Source organism: Musa acuminata, chromosome BXJ1-8 (genome assembly GCF_036884655.1).
Source record: "Musa acuminata AAA Group cultivar baxijiao chromosome BXJ1-8, Cavendish_Baxijiao_AAA, whole genome shotgun sequence".
Taxonomy (NCBI): Eukaryota; Viridiplantae; Streptophyta; class Magnoliopsida; order Zingiberales; family Musaceae; genus Musa; species Musa acuminata.
Window position 1 is genome coordinate 12607625 of NC_088334.1, and position 20092 is coordinate 12627716.

Sequence of the window (20092 nt, forward strand, 5' to 3'; positions counted from 1 at the left end):
AGGTGCTATACCACTACTCTATCTCTAAAATTTTCAAATCCAAAATAACTATTAGTCAAAATCATTATTATTTTGAGTCAAAAAATAATTCTACATTTAATGGTTCGCTAATCGACCTTCCTCGTCTGGCTGTGAGATGATTACACGGGTCAGTTAACGATAGAACATATAATAATAAGTCAACAAGTTGCAAAAGAAACGACGCATCAGCATTTGGAGCAACATTTTGACTGATAAAATACAAATGGGTTCAAGAGGCACACTTAAAACATTTGACACTAATCAATCCAAAGGGGCAACAACTACAGTACTTGCTGCATGGGCATATCATAGTCCACCGTACGAAGGGACTATTATTCTCCAATAATAGGTGACGATAAACAGGCATGTAGTATCTTATAGCACAAACTAGCAAAAAAATTACTGTCCTCTGGCATGAACTAATTAATGAAGGTACAAAACCGAAGCTTTGGGGCCCCGATTTCACGAACCAAATTCTTATTCTTGCTTTTCCAACTCTCCCATTCTCTCAATAATTGCCTGCAAGGTGGACAAGAAGATGCAAATTTAGTTGGATGATTGGGTGTATCAGGCGCAACTGCCCGGCCAGATGCCTACCAACACTTCATCCTCGAGAATAAACGATAAATGCTCAAAGAAATTTTACAATACAAGCAAGTGAATATATACAGCAATAAACTTTAGAAAATTTAAGCTTCAGTGTTTGCCTTTAATCAACAAGGCAGGCACAAAAAAAGAAGGATTTCCATGATAGATGTGTTGAAGAACGAACAAGATAATGAAATCCAACACAAGAAGATTAGTAATATGACAAAGATATAAGAACAGGTACTTGTCTACTAGTTTATACATGATTAGTTCATGGATAAATACAATCCTAGCAATAAAATAGATCCAGCATTAGATTTTTACATGAATTTCATATTAATTTTGGAAGTGCTTGCTTTTTCTTACCCCCTCCCAGAACGAACAGAAATAGCAGTGCATTAAAATCACATTTGTAAAGAACAAGCAAGGCAATTAACACATGGCAATACGAAAAAGAATGAATAATAATCTAACAGATGAAGACTCACCCTCTTGCTCGTCTCTTGAATCTCCCCAGCCAGAATAAACTCATCCAATATGAGATATACCTGGAAATGTTGTATCTATACGTCAGATGATCCATGTCATAAGCTTAACGATGATGGATCTCTCACATACATAATTGCAACTGAAGTACTTCTGATTTCTCAAAGTCATGCTTAACTAGTAGCAAATATTATGTGAAATTTCCTATGTAGCACAATAAATTCTCTCAAATGCAGTTATTATTAAACTGTGGAACTGGAACAGCCGAAGCACAATTCAAAATGCATCCATATGAACAATTTACTACTTTTTGGTTAGTTTGTCTATTTCCAGCTTACTTCTTGATATTACAGTTTCATTTGTTCAAAGCATATGGACTGATATAATGCTAAATAATTGAAAATGTTTCTTTTCCGAAATGAGACTATATAGAGGATTAGGCCTTCCATATTAATATGGATCCCTCTACCAAACTCAGAAACATGATCCATGTTCCTGATTGCCCACATTACTTTTGAGTCTCATATCATTATCATATGCAATGCTGGAATTTAGAATCTGATCTCATAACAGTGAGAATTATGTAGAAATAAATATATTCAGCAAACCAGTCCATGTACCAGCTTGTTATAGACCTGTCTTTGGATATTCTCATACTTGGATCAGTAAAGGTTTGTCTGTACTGCCAGAAAAAAAATTGATTCTATTGACCAACCACTATTACTTTCCTCAAATCTTTTTTAACAAATTCAAGAAATAAATACCTAGTTTTCTTTCATGAATTTAAATATCATTATGGTACCAATACGACTGCAACCAGTGTACCATACTGGTTCAAATTAACTAATGCTAGGCATACCAACAGTATCAACAAATAATTAGGCTAAGTATTTTATGGAAAAAAAGGTACTTAATACTGTACTGTTCTGCTGGTCAGCTAGTACGTGAAATGAACAAGTACTTAAATTTATGGCTTCTTTGCCCAAAAAAGGTAGATATAATATCTTATTTGGAAAATTTTCAAAAAAATTGAAAATAATTCTATATTATACAGTAGAACTTAGCTTCAAAACTATCCATCCTTAAAAGTATACAAACTATGTCTTCATCTCATGTCAATTTGCTAGAAGAGTTTGGAATCTACTAGAGCTAAAGTTGGAGTTGAAATTTGATTTCTTTCAGGACTGGGACAAGTGAGGGTCAATCTCTTGGTACGGAGTGTGCTTGGGCACTTAGAGACATTATTGTTTACGGCCTATGGCTGATTTGGAATGCCTATAATGATCAGTGTTTTAAAGACTCTAGAACCAGCCCATTTGTTATTATGGCAAAGATTTATTGCATGGTGATGAATCATAAACTTTTGACTGAACCTGAAGGGGATTACACACTAGAATATGTCATGTTCTAGTGCACTGGAAAAAAGATGTAATTGGTGGTTTTTATGCAGATTCATAACAGGGTGGCGTTGGCTTCATTTTCAGATCAGGAGAGGGTACTTGTGTAATCGCAATATGCAAATACATTGACAAAGGAAGCAGGGGATATCATGAAGAAGTTACGGTACTCGAAGGACTTATCCTTGCAAAAGGAGAAGGCATCAAAATGCTTTTAGTAGAGGTGGATGATATGGCTCTAGCTACAGCATTGAACAAAGAAAAAGAACCTCCAAGACGTATTCTAAACTGTGTTATATCTATTTGGAACATAATGTCATGTTTTGAGGACTGCAGCATTTCTCATGTTTTTAGGGAAGCAAACAAGTGTCTCATTAGTTGGCTTCCCATGCAAAACCTTTTTGGTACATCTCAACTATGGTGGCAAGTTATGCCGGCTGAGTTGAGGAGAATTTTGTGCTCTGATGACCAGATCAATTCTAGTGTTTGCATTTTGAGGATAATATAAAGTTTATTTTCACAGAAAAAAATTATACAAACCAGAACCCTTGAAGTCTAAAGGATCTTTTATCACAGATATCATGAATTATGATGACGATTATAACACTCAATTCTTAGCACTCAACATCACAAACATCTATTGTCATTTTAAATTGACGATTTATCATATTAAAGTTCACATGAGTTAAGGAGCTCAAGATATTATATTCCCTTTCTTCTCACCTTAAAATTTATGCATCAAAAACTTGATTAATTTATACCAAGGAGCACATGACTGATCCTGATTAGATTATAAACCTCGATGAATTCCCACTCTCCCACCAAAAATTTCATACCTAACTGTTTAGAGCTAGAAGGAAATGAAAAGCTTTGTGCATTCATCAAACAGAATATAGCTCTGTGAATAAAAACAAAATCATGCAACCAGGTACTGACACCACATTGTAACTTTGTAAGCGTATTCAAGATACAATAATTTATATATAAACTTCAGTAGAAAAAAAGTCGGATGATGCATTCATCACAATGGAAGCAGTTACAGCCTGAAACTAAATAATGAGCAAAAGATATTGATTGCACCCAATGAACAGATCTGACAGTTTAGGACAGCAGTCAAGACTAGAAATTCTCATAGGGGGTCCTGACCTTATGGAAGTTGAATACCAAATCAAGCTCACAGACATTGCTGAAGAAATGATCAAGAATCTCCACAAATAAATGGATGCACTCCAAGTATGCTAACTCATTATCAGTGATATCAACACACATTGAAAAGAAGAGTCCTGCATATCTTCTGTAAATAACTTTGTGCGTGCGGAACTGCATGAAGAAATACGCTTGAATTCAGTAGTAATAGACTATTAGTATCAGACAAATACACAAAAGAAAATTTCTACAGTCTGAAGCACGAACACAAATCTGAATCTGTCTTATTCAGTAAATCTATTCGTCAACAGCAACAAATGAAAAAGGATAGTGATATCTTACTACTAACCTTAAAGAAGGTGAGAACATAATGAGACTTAAATAGAACAGAAACAGGTACATATTGCAGAAGTATATATAAGATAAATATATAGCAGAATAAAAACAAAGTAAGAAAATTGTCAAGATAGATGGATGTTTAACCAAAAGAGCAGCGCTAGACAAATATGACCTAGGAGTTTAAAAAGATGCGTCAATGAAGCTGAAACTACAATAAAAAAGGATGTAGAAGATCATGTAGCACTACAAAAAATGCTTGCAGTATCCCTATCAATATGCGTAAAATGTCAATACCCAATTGTCACAATAATGATTAAAAAAAAAAGACACTACAGAGATGCTTGTTGGCTACATTGTGAATGCTTTGGTTTCAGAGGATGGTCAAGATGGAAATTTCACAATTACTTCTATACATGGTATTCAACAGTCGTTATGATGGACAACTTAATACTTTGATATTTCGCAATGCACCAAATAAATATCAAGGTATATTGTACATAGATTAAAATATAATAAAAAAGCAACCATCGAAAGATCCAATATCCAGTTCACGAAGATCAAGTAATCAAGATGTTTTGAAAGTAAGTCAAACCTGCTCAGTCTGGTACGATCAAGATCCAATATCAAGGTGATCAGAAAATACGATGCCCACCAATAATCGACTTTTACCAATAACATCGAAAAATATGTAGCGGGTTTAATTAGAGGTTTGCTCGCTTACCTCGACAAAATTGGTGTATTTGGGATCCCTGTTGACTACCAGCCGATGAACCTACCGATCAACAAAAATGTTTAGTGTCCGCACAAAATAAAAATAAGAACGCATCAAGAAGACGAGGGAAGAGGGGCAAAACAACCCGGACCTCGTATTCGACCTTGTGCTTCTCAGATTCCTCGAGGGGGATGTAGTACTTGGCCAGCCGCGTCTTGCCCTGCCGGTTTTGGAGCAGTATGAACCGGATCTGGCCCCATTCGATTCGATACGGTCAGAAGAAAACGTTTCACAGAAATCCGAACACGAAGGCCAAGGAAGAAAGATTTGGGCACAGGAAAGAGAAGAGAGGAGGAGAAGGTCTACCATCTCGTCGTCGCCGGAGAGAGCGCAGGAGAGGAAAAGTTGATGCGTCTTTCTTCGCCTTGACCCGATGGTCGATTCTCGTTCGATCAGTTTCTAATTTGGTGACCGGTGCTCGTAACGGTAGTGTTCATCCATTATAACGGCCCACGTTACGCTTTTATATTTATATCATAATACATAAACAAATTTATAGGAGTAATTTTAATAATAATAATAATAATATTATTATTATTATTATTATTATTATTATTATTATACCAAAAGACATTCTAATATCATATTTGATTTAAAAATCTGTAAAATCATCTATAATAAAAAAAATCAATGGGATCCTTATTTATATCATATTTAACTCCTATATTAAAAAAATTAAGCTGAGTTTGATATACTTTATAATAATGTTATACTTATAAATGAATTCTATTACACACTATTACATAACCAAAATATATCAAATTCGACTTAAAAAATATAAAAAAAAAAATCATAGAGTTATCGTGTACATTATATTTGATATTTGTAACTATGTTGAAAGATTAAAGAGGGTTATTTAGACTTTATGATATTACACTCATAAATGGATTATCCCAATCAAAGTATTAATTCTACAATCAAGTACATCATATTTGTTAATTATGTTGAAAGATTAAGGTGAGTTATATAATGCTACACTTATAAATGGATTGCCATAACCTAAGTATTGATTTGTCAATCAAGTCTAATGTAATTAATTTACGAGTTTAATATCATGTGATAGAGGATAAAATTGATCTCTGCAAGAAGCAAAACGACTAACAACTCCACAGGTAGTCAACTCAACAAGCAAATGCATCAACTCAACAATCATAATATGGATCGAGTCGAGTATTCTCGACCTCGATATTTTATAGGATCTTTCTGTGACATTATCGAATTTAAAACCACTCTATCAACCACCTAAATCTTCATCGATCACCCATATTTCCATCAATAAAATCATTAACAATCACTCCTCAACATCTCAAGACAAATTGATATGCTTTCATCTCGAGTTCGAAGTCACTCTCCCAACATAATGTCAGACGATTGACTTCAAGGTTATCATTGTGAACTTTATCTAACTTATCTTCAACTTTCATTTCCAAAGAAAATTTTGATATAAATAATTATTATAATATTTTTATATTTTTGATGATATTAAGATGTTTTTATAATTTATTTTGGTACATTGTCATCTAATTCTATGCAATCGAGTGTAATGTAATTCACTTACGAGTGTCATAACATAGAGTTTGTTCAAATCACTTCAACTTTTATGATAAAAGAAAGATATGATTAAAATACTTATTTTATTAATTTTTCTTTTTAATAAAATTAAATCTAATTTGACATAAGATGAACTGACTTGGGAGTTTTTTTTTTCTTTTTTTATATATATTTGAATAAATTATGGAAGAAGGGATGGCTTCCGATAAAATCTAATTATGAGTTTTTTTAAATAAATATCTAATTTATTATCGTACCCTCGTTCGAATTATCACATTCAAGATATGTGACTCTATCTTAAATCAATAATATTAAATTTCATCAAAAATCTAATATAGGATCCAAATTAACATTAAGGACATTAGAAAATATTCAAACATCAATCAATCTATAAAACCTATAAAACTTATACAATTTATAATCATCCACAAGATCACTCAAACATTTATAAAAACCCAAGCCAACTTAACAAAAAAATTAATCATACTATTAAATCCATAAGCATAACAACTTATATAATTAAAACTTCAATAATTTATTATAAGTATATATTATTGTAAAACTAAACATAATATTTTAAAATTCTAAATGTGAGATGTCTTTTGAGGCTTTTACATGATACATCATTCAAAATTTATCGAGAATATTTCATTACATGTAAAATATACTTAAACAATAATAATATATCGACTAGTAAGATTTACCCAAAATTTTAGTAGCTTTCCATAACCTCAACTCAATTCCAATTTTTCAATGAGTGACAAGTTAATCTAAAAATTTTATATAGCAATGGAGTGAGCATATAAAACTTAATAAACGACTAACATATCCATCATAAAATAAGACAATTTTAAAACAAACTTGACATCAAAATATAATGCGGGATATGGTTATTTAGAGATATCTACTCATCCAAAGCAGAATTGTAATGTTATTTTATTCAAAATATATTTTATTTATAATAAGCGAGTAAAGAGTAATTGTAGCATATCAATGTCATAAGAAGTATTTCAAAGCATATCAATAGCATATGGAATATTTCAAAAGTATATCAATGGTATATAAAATATTTCAGAGGTATAAGAAGCATTTTGAAACATATCACTAGCCTATGAAATATTTCAGAGTATATCAAAAAAATAAATATGAAACAGAAGCTCAAATGTTATATTTGATATTGCATTCATTTTATTTTTTTCCAAAGTGTATATAGAAATAAATAATCAAAACTTTGGATATCATATTAAACACATAGAAGATAAAATTAGATCATAAACATAATCTCCTACGTTTGAGATCGTCATCCATCCATATTTTGATGAAAGAAAAGGGGGTCAACAAAGCCTCACGGGCTCTAAGCATAACACCCTTTACTATTTCTAGCAAAAATCCAAATAATTTAATGAAGGAAAAGGGGGCCAATAAAACCTCGCGGGCTCCAAGCATAACACCCTTTACCATTTCTAACAAATGTTCAAATAATTTTATAAACACCATAGTACAAAAATACATCATGAATAATAAAATTAGCATATATCAGAAGTATATGTGGGACGACAAAACGTATATACTTATATGAGTCAATACAATACAAACATAATCTTTCACATAATATATTTAAATATTAAAAAAAATTAAGAATAATAGTATACAAGAGTTCAAAACAATCACTTAAGGATCAATTAAAATAAAAAAATTAATTTGAAAGAGATGGAGCAAAAATAGAAAAAATTTGACAAAAGTCATATTTTGGTAGAATTTGAGAGGTACACTTCACAAATTTTTTACATAACCAATTATGCCCCAAATTACTTAAAATGATTGTATTTGAAAGATATATCAATCTACTTTCATGTAAATTAAGTTTTATATAAATTAAAGTTTTCAATAGAGAGTTATAAATAATTTAGTAATAAAAGATCATAAAACATCATCTCTATTCAATTAAAATAGATGTTTCAGTAGGTATTTGTGTTCTAAATATTTCAAATCAAGTATGTACAAAATATTTATGATTCTAGTTTTTAATAAATTATATATCATATAAATTAGAGTTTTCAACAGAGTATTACAAACAGTTTAGTTTCAAAAGGTCAAAAATTATGATCCATGTTTTGTAGAATCTATAGGATCAATTAAAATAGAAGTTTGGATTAATATTTGAACTCCAAATCTTTCAATCCAAGTATAAAAAGAAAGATCTATCTGTTTACTTTACTGAGATCTAAAACAATGCATAAAGGTTAAATATCTAAAAAATTTTATATTCATGATTTTGTGTCTAAACGAGAGAAATATCTGGTGCTAAGCCAAAATCTTTTAAATTATTTAAAATTAAAATAAAAACAGAAATTAAGATTATTGTAGGATGGGGTTAGAAACTTATTTTTAAAATTGAAAACTCTATGCCCCAAATTTTCTTCTCCTCTTCCTTCCCTTTTTTTTTTCACTTCTTCTTCCCAAATTGAAAACTAAGGTAGAGGTGGTAGAATTTATATTTTTTTATATATTTTATAGTTTAATCCTTGTATTATTCATATTTATAATTAGGTCTCATAAACAATTCAAAATAGATTCTTACATTATAAATAAGTCCCAATAAAAATTTAAAAATGAGAGATATTATATTTATAATGAAGATTAAAATGAAAATATTTTTTTCTTTTTTTTATAGCATGATCTATTTGTATCCATCCATATAAATCGGGTTTAGATGCTAGTAAATGAATTTAGGATGAGTTCAACTATAAAAATAAATATTGAACTCATATGCAAATAAACATGATGAAATTGGTAGGTAACATTTTCTTTATCATTGTTATTTCTGCTTTATTTTTTTTTTAAATGAATAAAAAAATAACTACTTAAATTGGATCTTTAAATTTAGATCTATTTGGAGGTGATTGTTAGGAAAAAATACTGTTGATCGAGATTTGTATGTACAGGATTATTTAAATTATCTCTTAGATAAAAATATGTCACTTACATAAAAACTAAAATCGAGAGAGGTTTTCACCGATCCCTCTGATTCTAACCTGAGATAGTTAAGAGAGAAGTTCTTTCTTTAATTTTTTATCTTAAAAAACTTTTATATATAAAATAAAACTTATAATTCTTTGTTTAATAAATAACGAAAAAAAAATTAATGATTATGTTTCTCCTTATAAATGATAAGACAAGAAAAAATTCATAAATGATCATAAAATTTAAAGCTTGTCGTTGGACGATGATATGACAATTATATATATATTCGGATGATTATTTTTATTATTTTTAATTAAAATTCACAAGAGAGTCAATCAAAATAAATTAAGAATTTCTACATCGAAGAACTGAACTGACTCTTACCGATGATAGATTTTATTACTAAGGCAACAATTTATTGTGTGAGAAAATCAACTCGTTTCCTGACGAGCCAAATGAATGCACTTTGCCGCCGTGTTCATTGCTCGGCTGGCTATCCTCATCGTGCACGCCGCCGTCGAGTTCTTGCCGTTACCACCGGCGGCCTCTTGTTTCACATCACGGATTCCAATCGGTCACCACCACCGACCCACCTCCTAGGTTGCATGGCCGTCCTCCAACGAGCATTTCCCACGCGTCACCTCTACGAGGAGATGCCAGATCGTCTCTTTGGGGGGGGGGGGGATCGCCCGTCTCCATCCAGACAGGCTGCAGCTTTTCCAGCCGTGTGCGGCAAAGCATCAAACGTGGAGGGGACGGGGCCCGGCGCCTCAGGTTCGGGTCTCCCAAGGGCGAGCCGCACCGGATCGTCGGACTCACTCCACCGTAACAACCCCGTAGTGCGCGAGCCCGTGGTGGGGGGTCACCCGAAACCCCGCGAGATCCAGCTGCCCCGTTCAACGAGCGTTGAACCAAATCGGTGCCCTCTCCCATAACCACGGGCGCTACCTCGTCCGCTCCGTGCCGCTGTTACATCCATAGATTTAGTAGCGGCTTCCGATGCGATCGATCATTACTAGTAAAGGAAACAAAGTAAATATATGCATACGTATCGGTCACATTGTTGTCTGATGATAGAAAGGTAATGGAGTGACAAAGGTAGAATAATTTCGCATGTGGGGAGGGCTTATCCGCAAAAATTTTCGCTGTCAAACATTGGGGAAACGGTGGGCAGTCCGTCCCAGTCGCTGCCCGACTTCCTCTCCGCCCCTCTCCTCCTCTCTCCGGTCCTCCTATTTCAACTCCCTCAGCCCCACTCTCTCCTCCTCACACTCACACACACACACACCCAGATCTCATTCCTAACAACTCTCTCTCTCTCTCTCGCTTTCGCTCTCGCTCTCGCTCTCTACCTTCCCCTGTAGAAAGCATGGGTTCCGAGATCCGCGTGATCCCCGAGGAGAACTCCTTCCGGGTGTTCATCGGGTATGACCCTCGGGAGGACGAGGCCTACCAGGTGTGCCGCCGCTCCCTCCTCCGCCGCTCCACCGTCCCCGTTTCCGTCCACCCGATTCGCCAGTCCGATCTCCGCTCGGCCGGTCTCTACCGGCGCGAACGTGGCCCCACCGAGAGCACCGAGTTCTCCTTCACCCGCTTCCTCACCCCTTACCTCGCCGGTTACCGCGGCTGGGCCCTCTTCGTCGACTGCGATTTCCTCTTCCTTGCCGACCCAGCCGCCCTCTTCGCCCTCCGCGACGACCGCTTCGCCGTCATGTGCGTCCACCATGACTACGCGCCCACCGAGACCACCAAGATGGACGGCGCCATCCAGACCGTCTACCCCCGCAAGAACTGGTCCTCCCTCGTCCTCTACAACTGCGCCCACCCCAAGAACGTCGCCGCCCTGACCCCCGACGCCGTCAGCACCCAGTCCGGCGCCTTCCTCCACCGCTTTGCGTGGCTCGACGACGCCGACATCGGCGAGATCTCCTTCGTCTGGAACTTCCTCGTCGGGCACAACCGGGTCGATCCCGCCGATCCCGACCGCACCGCCCCCAAGGCCATCCACTACACCACCGGAGGGCCCTGGTTCGAGCGCTACAAGGACTGCGAGTTCGCCGACCTCTGGATCAAAGAGTTGGAGGAATTGAACGCCGAGAAGAAGAATGAGAAGGCGGCAATCCCCAATGCTGCATCTACTTAGGTAGTAGTATCTATGAGGATCTATATATCTACTAATAATCTCGTTGTTCCCATTTGTCCTTTTTTATATTTTAACAGCAACTTTACTAGTAATTGCTCCGTCGCAGCTTATCTTTTGGGCTACGCGGATGGGCAATAATGATAGTAGTTCATGTCGCTGTTTTTAGGCATTATTCCGACTATTATTATGTGTTGATGCAGTCAGCATCTATAAAATGTTTTGTTTGTATGATAATTCTCTTATAATTAAAAGCGTATTTCTTCTTTCTCTTGATGTTTCTATGAGTACGTTTAAAGTGAGATGCATTATGTTTCTAACAATAATGGGCATTGCTTACCTGCTTTTGGTGATCTTCTCACGTAGAATTCAGATGAATTTATGCGAAATCCTTTCCTCTCTCTTGGAGAATTTGCAATGGAGAATTCAGCAAGATGCAAGTAATACGCCTGAGATTTCCAGGCTTTGTTTAGATAGTCACCCCCCCCTACCAAAAAGAAAATGCCATAACAGAGTTGGCTAAACCTAAATTTCATCTGCTGCTCAAGAAAGCTAGTCCAAGAATGTGTGTTCTGTCATACTGATAGTAAGCTTTCCTTCCACTTCACCTCAAATAAATCTGACAAATCTCAGCCTATGATGCATTTTTAGTAAGACAAACAGACAACAATCAAATACCACATTATTTATTCACCTCAAAAAAGCTGCAATATTCCATGGATATATCGAATGATGAATGACAAATCTCAACTTCAAGCTTATGTATGGCTTGTATCTATAAACCTGCCATTACTTGTGACTCATAATGGTCTGTGGCAAATGCAGTCAGGTGGTGGTGTTATCTGTTTGTAGTCAGGGAACTTATTGCACAATAGTTGTTGTGTGTGTGGAAGAGTACTATGTAGTGTTTTTAGATGTTTCAAGTGAGTTATCAGTTACTTTTTCATCAATCTAATTTTTGTTTGATGAGTGTCGATCAACTCGAACAATCGTATGTGCATTTAGTTTGTTGTAGAAATTGGAGTGGTCAATCCTTTTGAAGCTATCATTCTCGGAGAAAAGTTTGTTCATTGAGATGGAAAACCTGTTCTACTTATTTGTTTGTCTCTTCACCAGTGAATAGCTGCTGCTGTTGATTTCCTTGTGTTCCTCTCGATACCTATACCTTGCAAGATACAATCACTGCATGAGCACCATACGATCAATCATCATGTTTCCATTGATTTTGTTGCTGCAAACAGTTGGAATTTGTTTATATATATATATATATATATATATATATATATATATATATATATATATATATATATATATATATATATATATATATATATATATATATATATATATATATATATATATATATATATATATTCCACGTGATTAGTGGTTTCTTAGATTAGTCGAAAGTATTCATAATGTTCCCATCGGATTTGCCCGCTCCATTGGGTGACGCATCTCTTTCTGTCCCCACCGTTCCACGTGACACGGCTCATCTCAGCCCTCCGTTCGGCATCAGAGGGTCTTCTCAGTCGGTGTGTAGAATAACAAGTGAAGTGGACGCGAAGTAACCGAGCACACAATATCATTTCGTCATCGACTTAAGCAAATCCACCTCCCTGGCCTCCTCTACGTTCCTTCTCTAACAACTTCCACTTCTCTCTACCCCTGCAACCTCCTCCGTTCCTTGAGCTACCCGCTTATACAGCATGTCGACTACCTTTGTGCCTTTAAAGCTATTGGCATAAGCTCACGCTGCCATTGTAGCAGCGGGTTTGAGCCCAAAGCATGGGGAGCAGAGAAGAAGATGGTGTTATTGTGGGGAGAGTCGAGATCGATACCAGTGCGCCGTTTCGGTCCGTGAAGGAGGCTGTCATGCTCTTCGGAGAAAGGATGTTAGCCGGCGAGGTCTACGCAAGCCGGCTTGACGAGGTCTCCTCTGCCTCCTCTCTCTCTCTCTCTCTCTCTCTCTCTCTCTCTCTCTCTATGTTTCTTATTTGAACATATTAATCCAACTGCGGACACTGAAACTTCAATGGCAACAATCTATAGCTGAAATTAAGGAATTAATTTCTACAAATGAATTTTGGATGCTTGTAAACCTCTTTATATGACTCAGTAAGAAAAGATTTGAATCTCTTAATTATATAGAATATAGCAGAGATGATCGAATAGCTTCAGCATGACAAAATCAATTTCTTTTCTTTGTGGGTAGATTCGTGCTCCAGCAAACAGTAATGAGATCGAACGCTCACGCATGGGATCCATAGTTGCTGAGTTAGAAGAGACGAGACAGAATTTGGAGAAGGCCAACGAGGAAAGGCAGGAGATGCTAAATCGCCTCTCCTCCCTCGGGGAAGAGCTCGAGAAGACGAAGATGGAGATCAAACGGCTGAAAGCCGGGGAGAGCGAGAAGAGGGTTAGAGATATAGAGATCGAGGACGTTAAGTTCGTCGAAAACGCAGGCGAAGTCGAGGTGGCGGCATCGCTACTCGGCAACCATCATCAGGTGGTGGAGTTACAGAAGAAACGGTACGTCACATTTGCGGATCCTCCTTCCCTGGCTCCAGTGCTGGTGAATGCAGAGGAGCAGATGCTGGAAAGGCAAGTTTCGGTGGACAAGGAAAGCACCCCTGTGACGAAGAAGACGACGAAAAAGAAGCCATTGCTGCCTTTGATTGCAGCACTTTTCGCAAAGAAGAAGGATCATCAAGATGGTGCGGTCCGAAGAGGTCGTGGATTGTAAGACTCGTTGAAATAACAAGAGAACGCATTCTCTTCATGAGCACGCAATGGTTCGTTCGATCATCGTGAAAGATACACGTTTCCAGTGTTTAATATCGGGCCATCATGCACATCGTAGAGAACTGGTGCAGCAATGTAATACTATGAATTATCACTTTCCTATTTTCTTTGTTTATGCTCGTGACTATGAAGTATTCGAACCAGAAATCACCGTCATTTCATCGAACACTTACAGTCGGCCCATAACAAAGCAATACGCCGGCCCATCATGTGGTTTAAGGTCATGACCGAAGCCGCACTCACTTGACTCAAGACTATAACCTACTCATGATGAAAGCAACTTAGCCAATCATTCGATGTCAATAACCCTTTACGGTCATTACAACATATAAGAACCATTGCTGAATTGTAACAAAGTCAAGGTACTCATGGAGGTGCACTCAGAAGACCAATTCATGTATGTCAAGGCTTGCAGGCAGCACATTCTGCACGTCACACGGGGCCCAGTGAGTCCAATCTCTAGCCAACATAATCTACCGAGCAGGCTGCCCTCTGCCAAGTCTTCATGCACATGCTGACCGAGTCCATGCAACATATGAAGTTGTATTCACTTGGTCATCATGTCGGCCAAATCATCTGCAGTAGGAATTCTTCTACCAGAATTAATGATCAATGTTTGGAATCTACTGCTTAAATGACTTAAGTGGTATACAAGCAGACTGTTGCAGCATGTAGCTGCAGAGTTATATATGTATACATGCCACCAACTATGATGCCCGGCAATATGAATCCTGCAGCTGGCACTGAAACCAATGTCTCACCTCCTTTTCAGTGGTCGCAAATCCCAGTGGACTTTTGGTGAGTGTGACTTAGTGAGTGGAAGAAGAACCTTCACATGAACCCACGATTTCTGCAGCATCGAAGTCTTTGGCATGTGGATGGAGTGGTACGATCCTCTTCATCTCTTGCTATTAAATTAGCCTTCAGCAATCAGTGAAGGGAGAGGGAGGGTTGAGTTGAGTTGAGCTCATCGTGGTCAACCAACTCATCTTCAAGCTATTATTCCTTGCCTTGAAGACAATTTGGATCACGTGCCCTGCAGTTATTAGGTTATGCATCCGGAAAACGGGGATCGGGGGACATGAGGAGGTGGATACGAGATTAGATCCATGCAAGTTTAGCTACCGAAGCATGTAGAGGACTTGCATGCTTCGATACTGATGCTGTTGGGCCATCATCATCTTCCAAACTTGTATCAAGGAAAAGGATGTGCAGACTACGTAACAGTGGGGAAGATTAGGCGAGCAGTACTTGTGTTCTTACGAAGGATCCTTCCGAGATCATTCGTGCAATTTTCCTCCATAATCTCAATCGTTGATATGTTGTGGACGAAGAACAAGTGTTAAAACTAATCTGATAAAGTCAGGTGAACAACTGAGATTAAAAGAGAACTAGAGGTCATCCAAATAAAAGTCCAAATACATATGAGATTACTAAATCTTCGATAGATCGCTCAGCTGAGGGCTCGATAGATGACGACGAAGCAGGGCAGGATGGCCCTCGGATTGGCCACGAGCAGCTCCTCTAGGTTCCCGTACGACTCTCCGCCGTCCCCAACCGCCACCGAGTCGTACGCGTCCGCAGCCACCGGATCGTCGGCCGGCAGCCGGACACGTCCCGCGATGACCCGACACACCAGCATCGCCCGTTGTTCTCCGCCGCTGTCCTCCACGGAGGCCGCCGGGCAACGGTCGTGCGCGAGACTGCTGCTGGCTGTCGTGCGTACGCCGTGCGCGCGCGCGAAGCCGTGGCGGATTATGGTGCAGACGCCGCAGGCAGCGGCTCCGCCGGGCGAGGAGGAGGCGGAGCTGGAGGTGGAGCTGCAGTTGGAGCAGAGCGAGGTGGAGCCGCGGGCGCCGAGAGAGCAGGAGAGGGAGGCGCAGTGGAAGCGGAGAAGCTCGTTTCCGTCTGCGGCGCAGCGGGAGGGATGGTGGTGGCGGTCGCCGCCGGCGGTGGAGGAAAGATGCGGGAGGGCGCGGGATTTGACGGCGGCGCGGTAGTCCTCGAAGCGGGCAACCGTGCGGGGGGCGTTGTGGACCTTGAGGATGCGCTCGATTTGGCAGATCGGACGGTCCTTGTTTTGCCAGCTGGACTTGAAGATTATCTCCACAATGTTGCGTCCCGAATCCTCCGGCTCCAACTCCGACACTGTATCGCACGTTATGGTGAGATAAAGACGCAGTTTGATGTACGTCTTTAGCATCCAACAACATTTAAAGAATCAATCAAATTAATCTTCGAACAATTTGATGAGCATAATTAATCAAATTGCTTCTTATTTCTCGTCCTATTTGTTTTAAGAGGCCTGTGTCTTTTGTCTACCCGTACATCACCAACATTACTACTACTCCTGCAATGGATGCACCAACCGACAGCTCTATTTACTCCACTCTCTCTCTCTCTCTCTCTCTCTCTCTCTCTCGACTCTCCCCTTTCAAATGAATCTGTTCTTTGAACCTTTATAGCAAGTCGCTCCTAGTTTATTCGATGAACCAAAAATAGTCCGAGTTGATCGAGCAGAATAAACTGTTGTACCTGCATGGCGTAGAACTCGATGTAATTCCAGGCTATCTGGCTTCGTGAACACCTCCCCGCACTCGGAACAAGCACACAGTGTTGTTCTTGGCCTCGGATACCTCCTTCGATCGTCTCGTCAGAAATAAGAGTCAGTAACTGATAACGAGTAATTATAGAGGTAGACGCACCATGATTCACCTTGAAGAAGGTTCGATGGAGACTGCACGGCATTCGTAGCACCCTGACAGCTTCGGCAGCTGCATTCCGCCCCTGGAGTAGCCGCCACAACCTACGGATGACACCGGCGGGTGGTGGCGCGCTGACCGGGCCGCCTGAGCGAGCGGCGGGGTCTCATGCTGGGCGACGGAGACGGAGCCGGCGCTGGAGGAAAGGTCGGTGTCGGGGCGGTGGACCACCCTCGTGTTGCCGTGCAAGACGTCGCGCAGCGCGCAGATGGACGACCCGCAGGCGGCGCGGCCGAGCCTCGCCGCGGTAGACGACGGGTCGTGGACTTGCGACGCTGCGGTGCTCCGGCAGCTCAGCAGGCTCTTGAACTGCTCCCATGAGGACGATGACGATGAGGAGGGGGACGGTGGAGCCAGCGTCCTGGTAGAGCCAGGTGGAGACGGCTTCTTCTTCCTCTTCCTTCTCTTTCTCTCACGTCGGTCGTCGGTGTGGTGATGTTGGTGGTGGCTGGTTGGCGTGGCAGCCTGAACGAAGGAGGTGAGAGCCATCAGCACTGGAGCAGCGAGGAGGCGGTGTACGAGGACCGAAGGCCTCCCTCCTCTCCACCATTAACCTTCTTCCCCTCCTCTCTCTCTCTCTCTCTCTCTCTCTCTCTGTCTCTCTCCCCCCGCTGTGTCCTCTCCGTCTCTCTTAATAACTACTCTATTTCTAATTTGCCTCTCTTCGGCTCCTACCCCTCCCTCGATCCTTGTGCCTGGTATTAAGAAGAGGGATGAAAGAGCGAGGAGTGAGGTGGAGGTGCTGATCTGGTCTTGGTTTCTTCGTTGGGTAACCTGCACCACCTAAAGGGCTGGCATTGACCATTAAATAGGTGCTGGGTGGACACATTGATGATAGATGAGTGATGGGCGATTGACTCGGACAGCGAGAAATCCGTGCTCGGAGAGTAAAGACTCCTGCAGACGGTAAAACCGGAGGTAATGAGCTGCACGGTGTTGCATGTAAAATATTATGTTTGGAGGTGATATCGAAGCATGGCATTGGCAACACAGCCTCGCAAGTGGCACCTTAGTTTTTGTTCTACCATCTACGAAGTTCGATGAGGTCATATATGCAACGCATCCATAAATCTGTTCTGCAAAGAGACGAGGAAATTATCCCCTCCTTTGTTGAATCCGCTAACGTGGATCGAATCCAAAACGTCGACATCCTCATCAAGAGTTGAAATGTTATTACGTAGCGATTAAATATTTGGATCGATTAAATAGCGATTAAAAATAATTTTATTTTCACGAGAATATTAAGATTTAAGATGGCCTTCCAATCCCCCCTCCCTTCTTTAAGCAATTGTAAGCACTTATGAATGTGGCAAGTCCAATTGGATGAAGACTCGAAACCCAAACATCATCACTGGACTCGGTGGAGAGATAAATATCTTTAATTTTTTTATGACAAGAGTAGAGTGAGAAATTCTATTAATGGAGGAAGAGTTTCGAGTACCATCATAAATAAGATCAAAAAAAAAAAACCTCTACATTTGAATAAAGAAACATTAGAACATTCTATTCTATTCCAACCAATTTCCTTAGCTCATTATTAGTATTAAAGATAGTGTCACATAATACATTGAACGGTGAGGAATATCGTACTCGATAATTAAAATTTTGTACCATAATACAAAAGAGTTGTTATAAATAAAAATAATTTATTTAGAGTCGATCATGCATTTAAAAAAGAAATATCATAAATACCAAGGCCCTTTAAATATTGGAGAGATGTGATTTTGTTTCGACTAAGGAGTTTGAGATTTCTAGATGTAGGGGTTTCAAAAAAATAAAAATTATATCCTGTAGATAAAATCATAGATACTGACTTATATGTAGCAGAGTCCCCAAGAGAAAGCTTTACTAATTTTGAAGATTCTATAGGAATAGTATTGATCTAGATATATTTTATAAAAGAATATAATCAAGATGATCCGTTTTGGGTGATAATCGCAGTGGACTATCTTATAATGGATCATTTGGTCGATCAATCATTAGTGCGATCCGTAGATCGATGAGAAATTGTTATGAGAGATTATTTTATCTTTTCATGTAAATTTTAAAAACTAATTTTAAAGATAAAAGATACCCAATAGAGTTATAAGTTTTTGGTTTTCATACTAAATGACCTTTATCACAAGATAACTATATGATTGCTTTGACTTGCGACCATCTGAAACTTCTTTTCAGAGAGGATATAACGAAGCCTTTATCCATTTAGACCATCAGTCATATAGTTCAATTCCTTTTTGTCACAATGATTCTTTAAGCAGAAAAGAAAAAGTGCAAGGAGCCAAAGGAGTCATCGTGTACAGAAGAAGAACAAGTTGGAAGAGCAGCGACTGCCATGATGGTTACATCCATTTGTCCAAGAAACTCGACGTCAAGATGATTTCCAGAGACCACTTGACTCACGGCTCCAAAGCATTAAACTTCTTTACACCCTGTGCAAGATAAAACCATGACACACGATTCCTCCATTCTCCAAGTCTGTCATTTGGATGAGCCCATACCACGCAGGGCAAAAAGGAAAACGAAGGTGCAGCTGACAGTGCTGTCCTTAACTTTTTTTTGACTTGCTCACGTCCCAAGTTGTAAAGCTGTCTAGCTTTTCCCACATGGAAGAGTGGGGTATAGATTCGAATGGGGAGGATGACTTGCAGCAGTATGAGCTCCGCAATTAATACTCTGCTGGCAGGCTCTTTATTGACTTATCCTACTTTAGGTTCAGACGGGATTCATTTCTTACACAGTCAACACCAAGGAATCCCACTATTGCCTAATCGATACATCTCATATTTCGATCAGTGTCATAGCATATTGGATACAATTTGATATAACTTAAGAAACATACATTGAATTGCCTTGTAGACGTTACAAAGGTGCATTATGCAAGTCTATGCGTGGCCCCGTAGCACAAAAGATGAGAGGGCCTCGATGCCATGTTAGAATCCATGATTGAACATGTGATGTGCTTGCCACCACTCCCATCTCCCGAGGATAATTAATTACAAACACACACGAATATAAATATTTACTAAGATCATGCAACATATCCGGGACATGATAATGGATGCAATCCCACGTATATGATTATGTAAAAATAAAAAAAGCTATTTATTGTGAATGATGTGAT

General features: G+C 39.0%; 4 protein-coding genes across 4 annotated transcripts; 2 read left to right on the forward strand and 2 right to left on the reverse strand.

Moving 5' to 3' along the window:
• Positions 1-212: 212 nt before the first annotated feature.
• On the reverse strand, positions 213-5192 carry LOC135587562 (AP-2 complex subunit sigma). Its single transcript, XM_065079121.1, has 6 exons — positions 5056-5192; positions 4841-4939; positions 4699-4749; positions 3639-3812; positions 1098-1157; positions 213-540 (listed from the first exon to the last, which is right to left on the reverse strand). Exons 1-6 carry the CDS (start codon positions 5056-5058, stop codon positions 499-501), a joined length of 429 nt encoding a protein of 142 aa, XP_064935193.1. The 5' UTR covers positions 5059-5192; the 3' UTR covers positions 213-498.
• Positions 5193-10434: 5242 nt separating this feature from the next.
• Positions 10435-11680, forward strand: LOC135587563 (protein CDI-like). Its single transcript, XM_065079122.1, has one exon. The coding sequence runs from the start codon at positions 10634-10636 to the stop codon at positions 11405-11407; it is 774 nt and encodes a 257-aa protein (XP_064935194.1). The 5' UTR covers positions 10435-10633; the 3' UTR covers positions 11408-11680.
• Positions 11681-13050: 1370 nt separating this feature from the next.
• Positions 13051-14283, forward strand: LOC135589016 (WEB family protein At3g51220-like). The gene is made up of 2 exons (XM_065081340.1): positions 13051-13336; positions 13620-14283. The coding sequence occupies exons 1-2, from the start codon at positions 13193-13195 to the stop codon at positions 14148-14150; spliced, it is 675 nt and encodes a 224-aa protein (XP_064937412.1). The 5' UTR covers positions 13051-13192; the 3' UTR covers positions 14151-14283.
• A 1280-nt stretch (positions 14284-15563) lies between these two features.
• LOC135587565 (uncharacterized) lies at positions 15564-17747 on the reverse strand. Its single transcript, XM_065079123.1, has 3 exons — positions 16925-17747; positions 16745-16848; positions 15564-16357 (listed from the first exon to the last, which is right to left on the reverse strand). Exons 1-3 carry the CDS (start codon positions 17458-17460, stop codon positions 15663-15665), a joined length of 1335 nt encoding a protein of 444 aa, XP_064935195.1. The 5' UTR covers positions 17461-17747; the 3' UTR covers positions 15564-15662.
• Between the last annotated feature and the right edge of the window lie 2345 nt (positions 17748-20092).

Excerpts from the sequence above, each read along its gene's own strand:
- LOC135587563 (XM_065079122.1), top strand. The coding sequence starts at position 10,634 with ATGGGTTCCGAGATCCGCGTGATCCCCGAGGAGAACTCCTTCCGGGTG.
- LOC135587562 (XM_065079121.1), bottom strand. Across the intron at positions 4,750-4,840 it reads AGCACAAGGTCGAATACGAG|GTTCATCGGCTGGTAGTCAA; the intron begins GTCCGGGTTGTT and ends GTTGATCGGTAG. Across the intron at positions 1,158-3,638 it reads TGGTATTCAACTTCCATAAG|GTATATCTCATATTGGATGA; the intron begins GTCAGGACCCCC and ends CAACATTTCCAG.
- LOC135589016 (XM_065081340.1), top strand. The coding sequence starts at position 13,193 with ATGGGGAGCAGAGAAGAAGATGGTGTTATTGTGGGGAGAGTCGAGATC. Across the intron at positions 13,337-13,619 it reads ACGCAAGCCGGCTTGACGAG|ATTCGTGCTCCAGCAAACAG; the intron begins GTCTCCTCTGCC and ends CTTTGTGGGTAG.
- LOC135587565 (XM_065079123.1), bottom strand. The coding sequence starts at position 17,460 with ATGGCTCTCACCTCCTTCGTTCAGGCTGCCACGCCAACCAGCCACCAC. Across the intron at positions 16,849-16,924 it reads TCCATCGAACCTTCTTCAAG|GAGGTATCCGAGGCCAAGAA; the intron begins GTGAATCATGGT and ends AGACGATCGAAG. Across the intron at positions 16,358-16,744 it reads TCGAGTTCTACGCCATGCAG|TGTCGGAGTTGGAGCCGGAG; the intron begins GTACAACAGTTT and ends CGTGCGATACAG.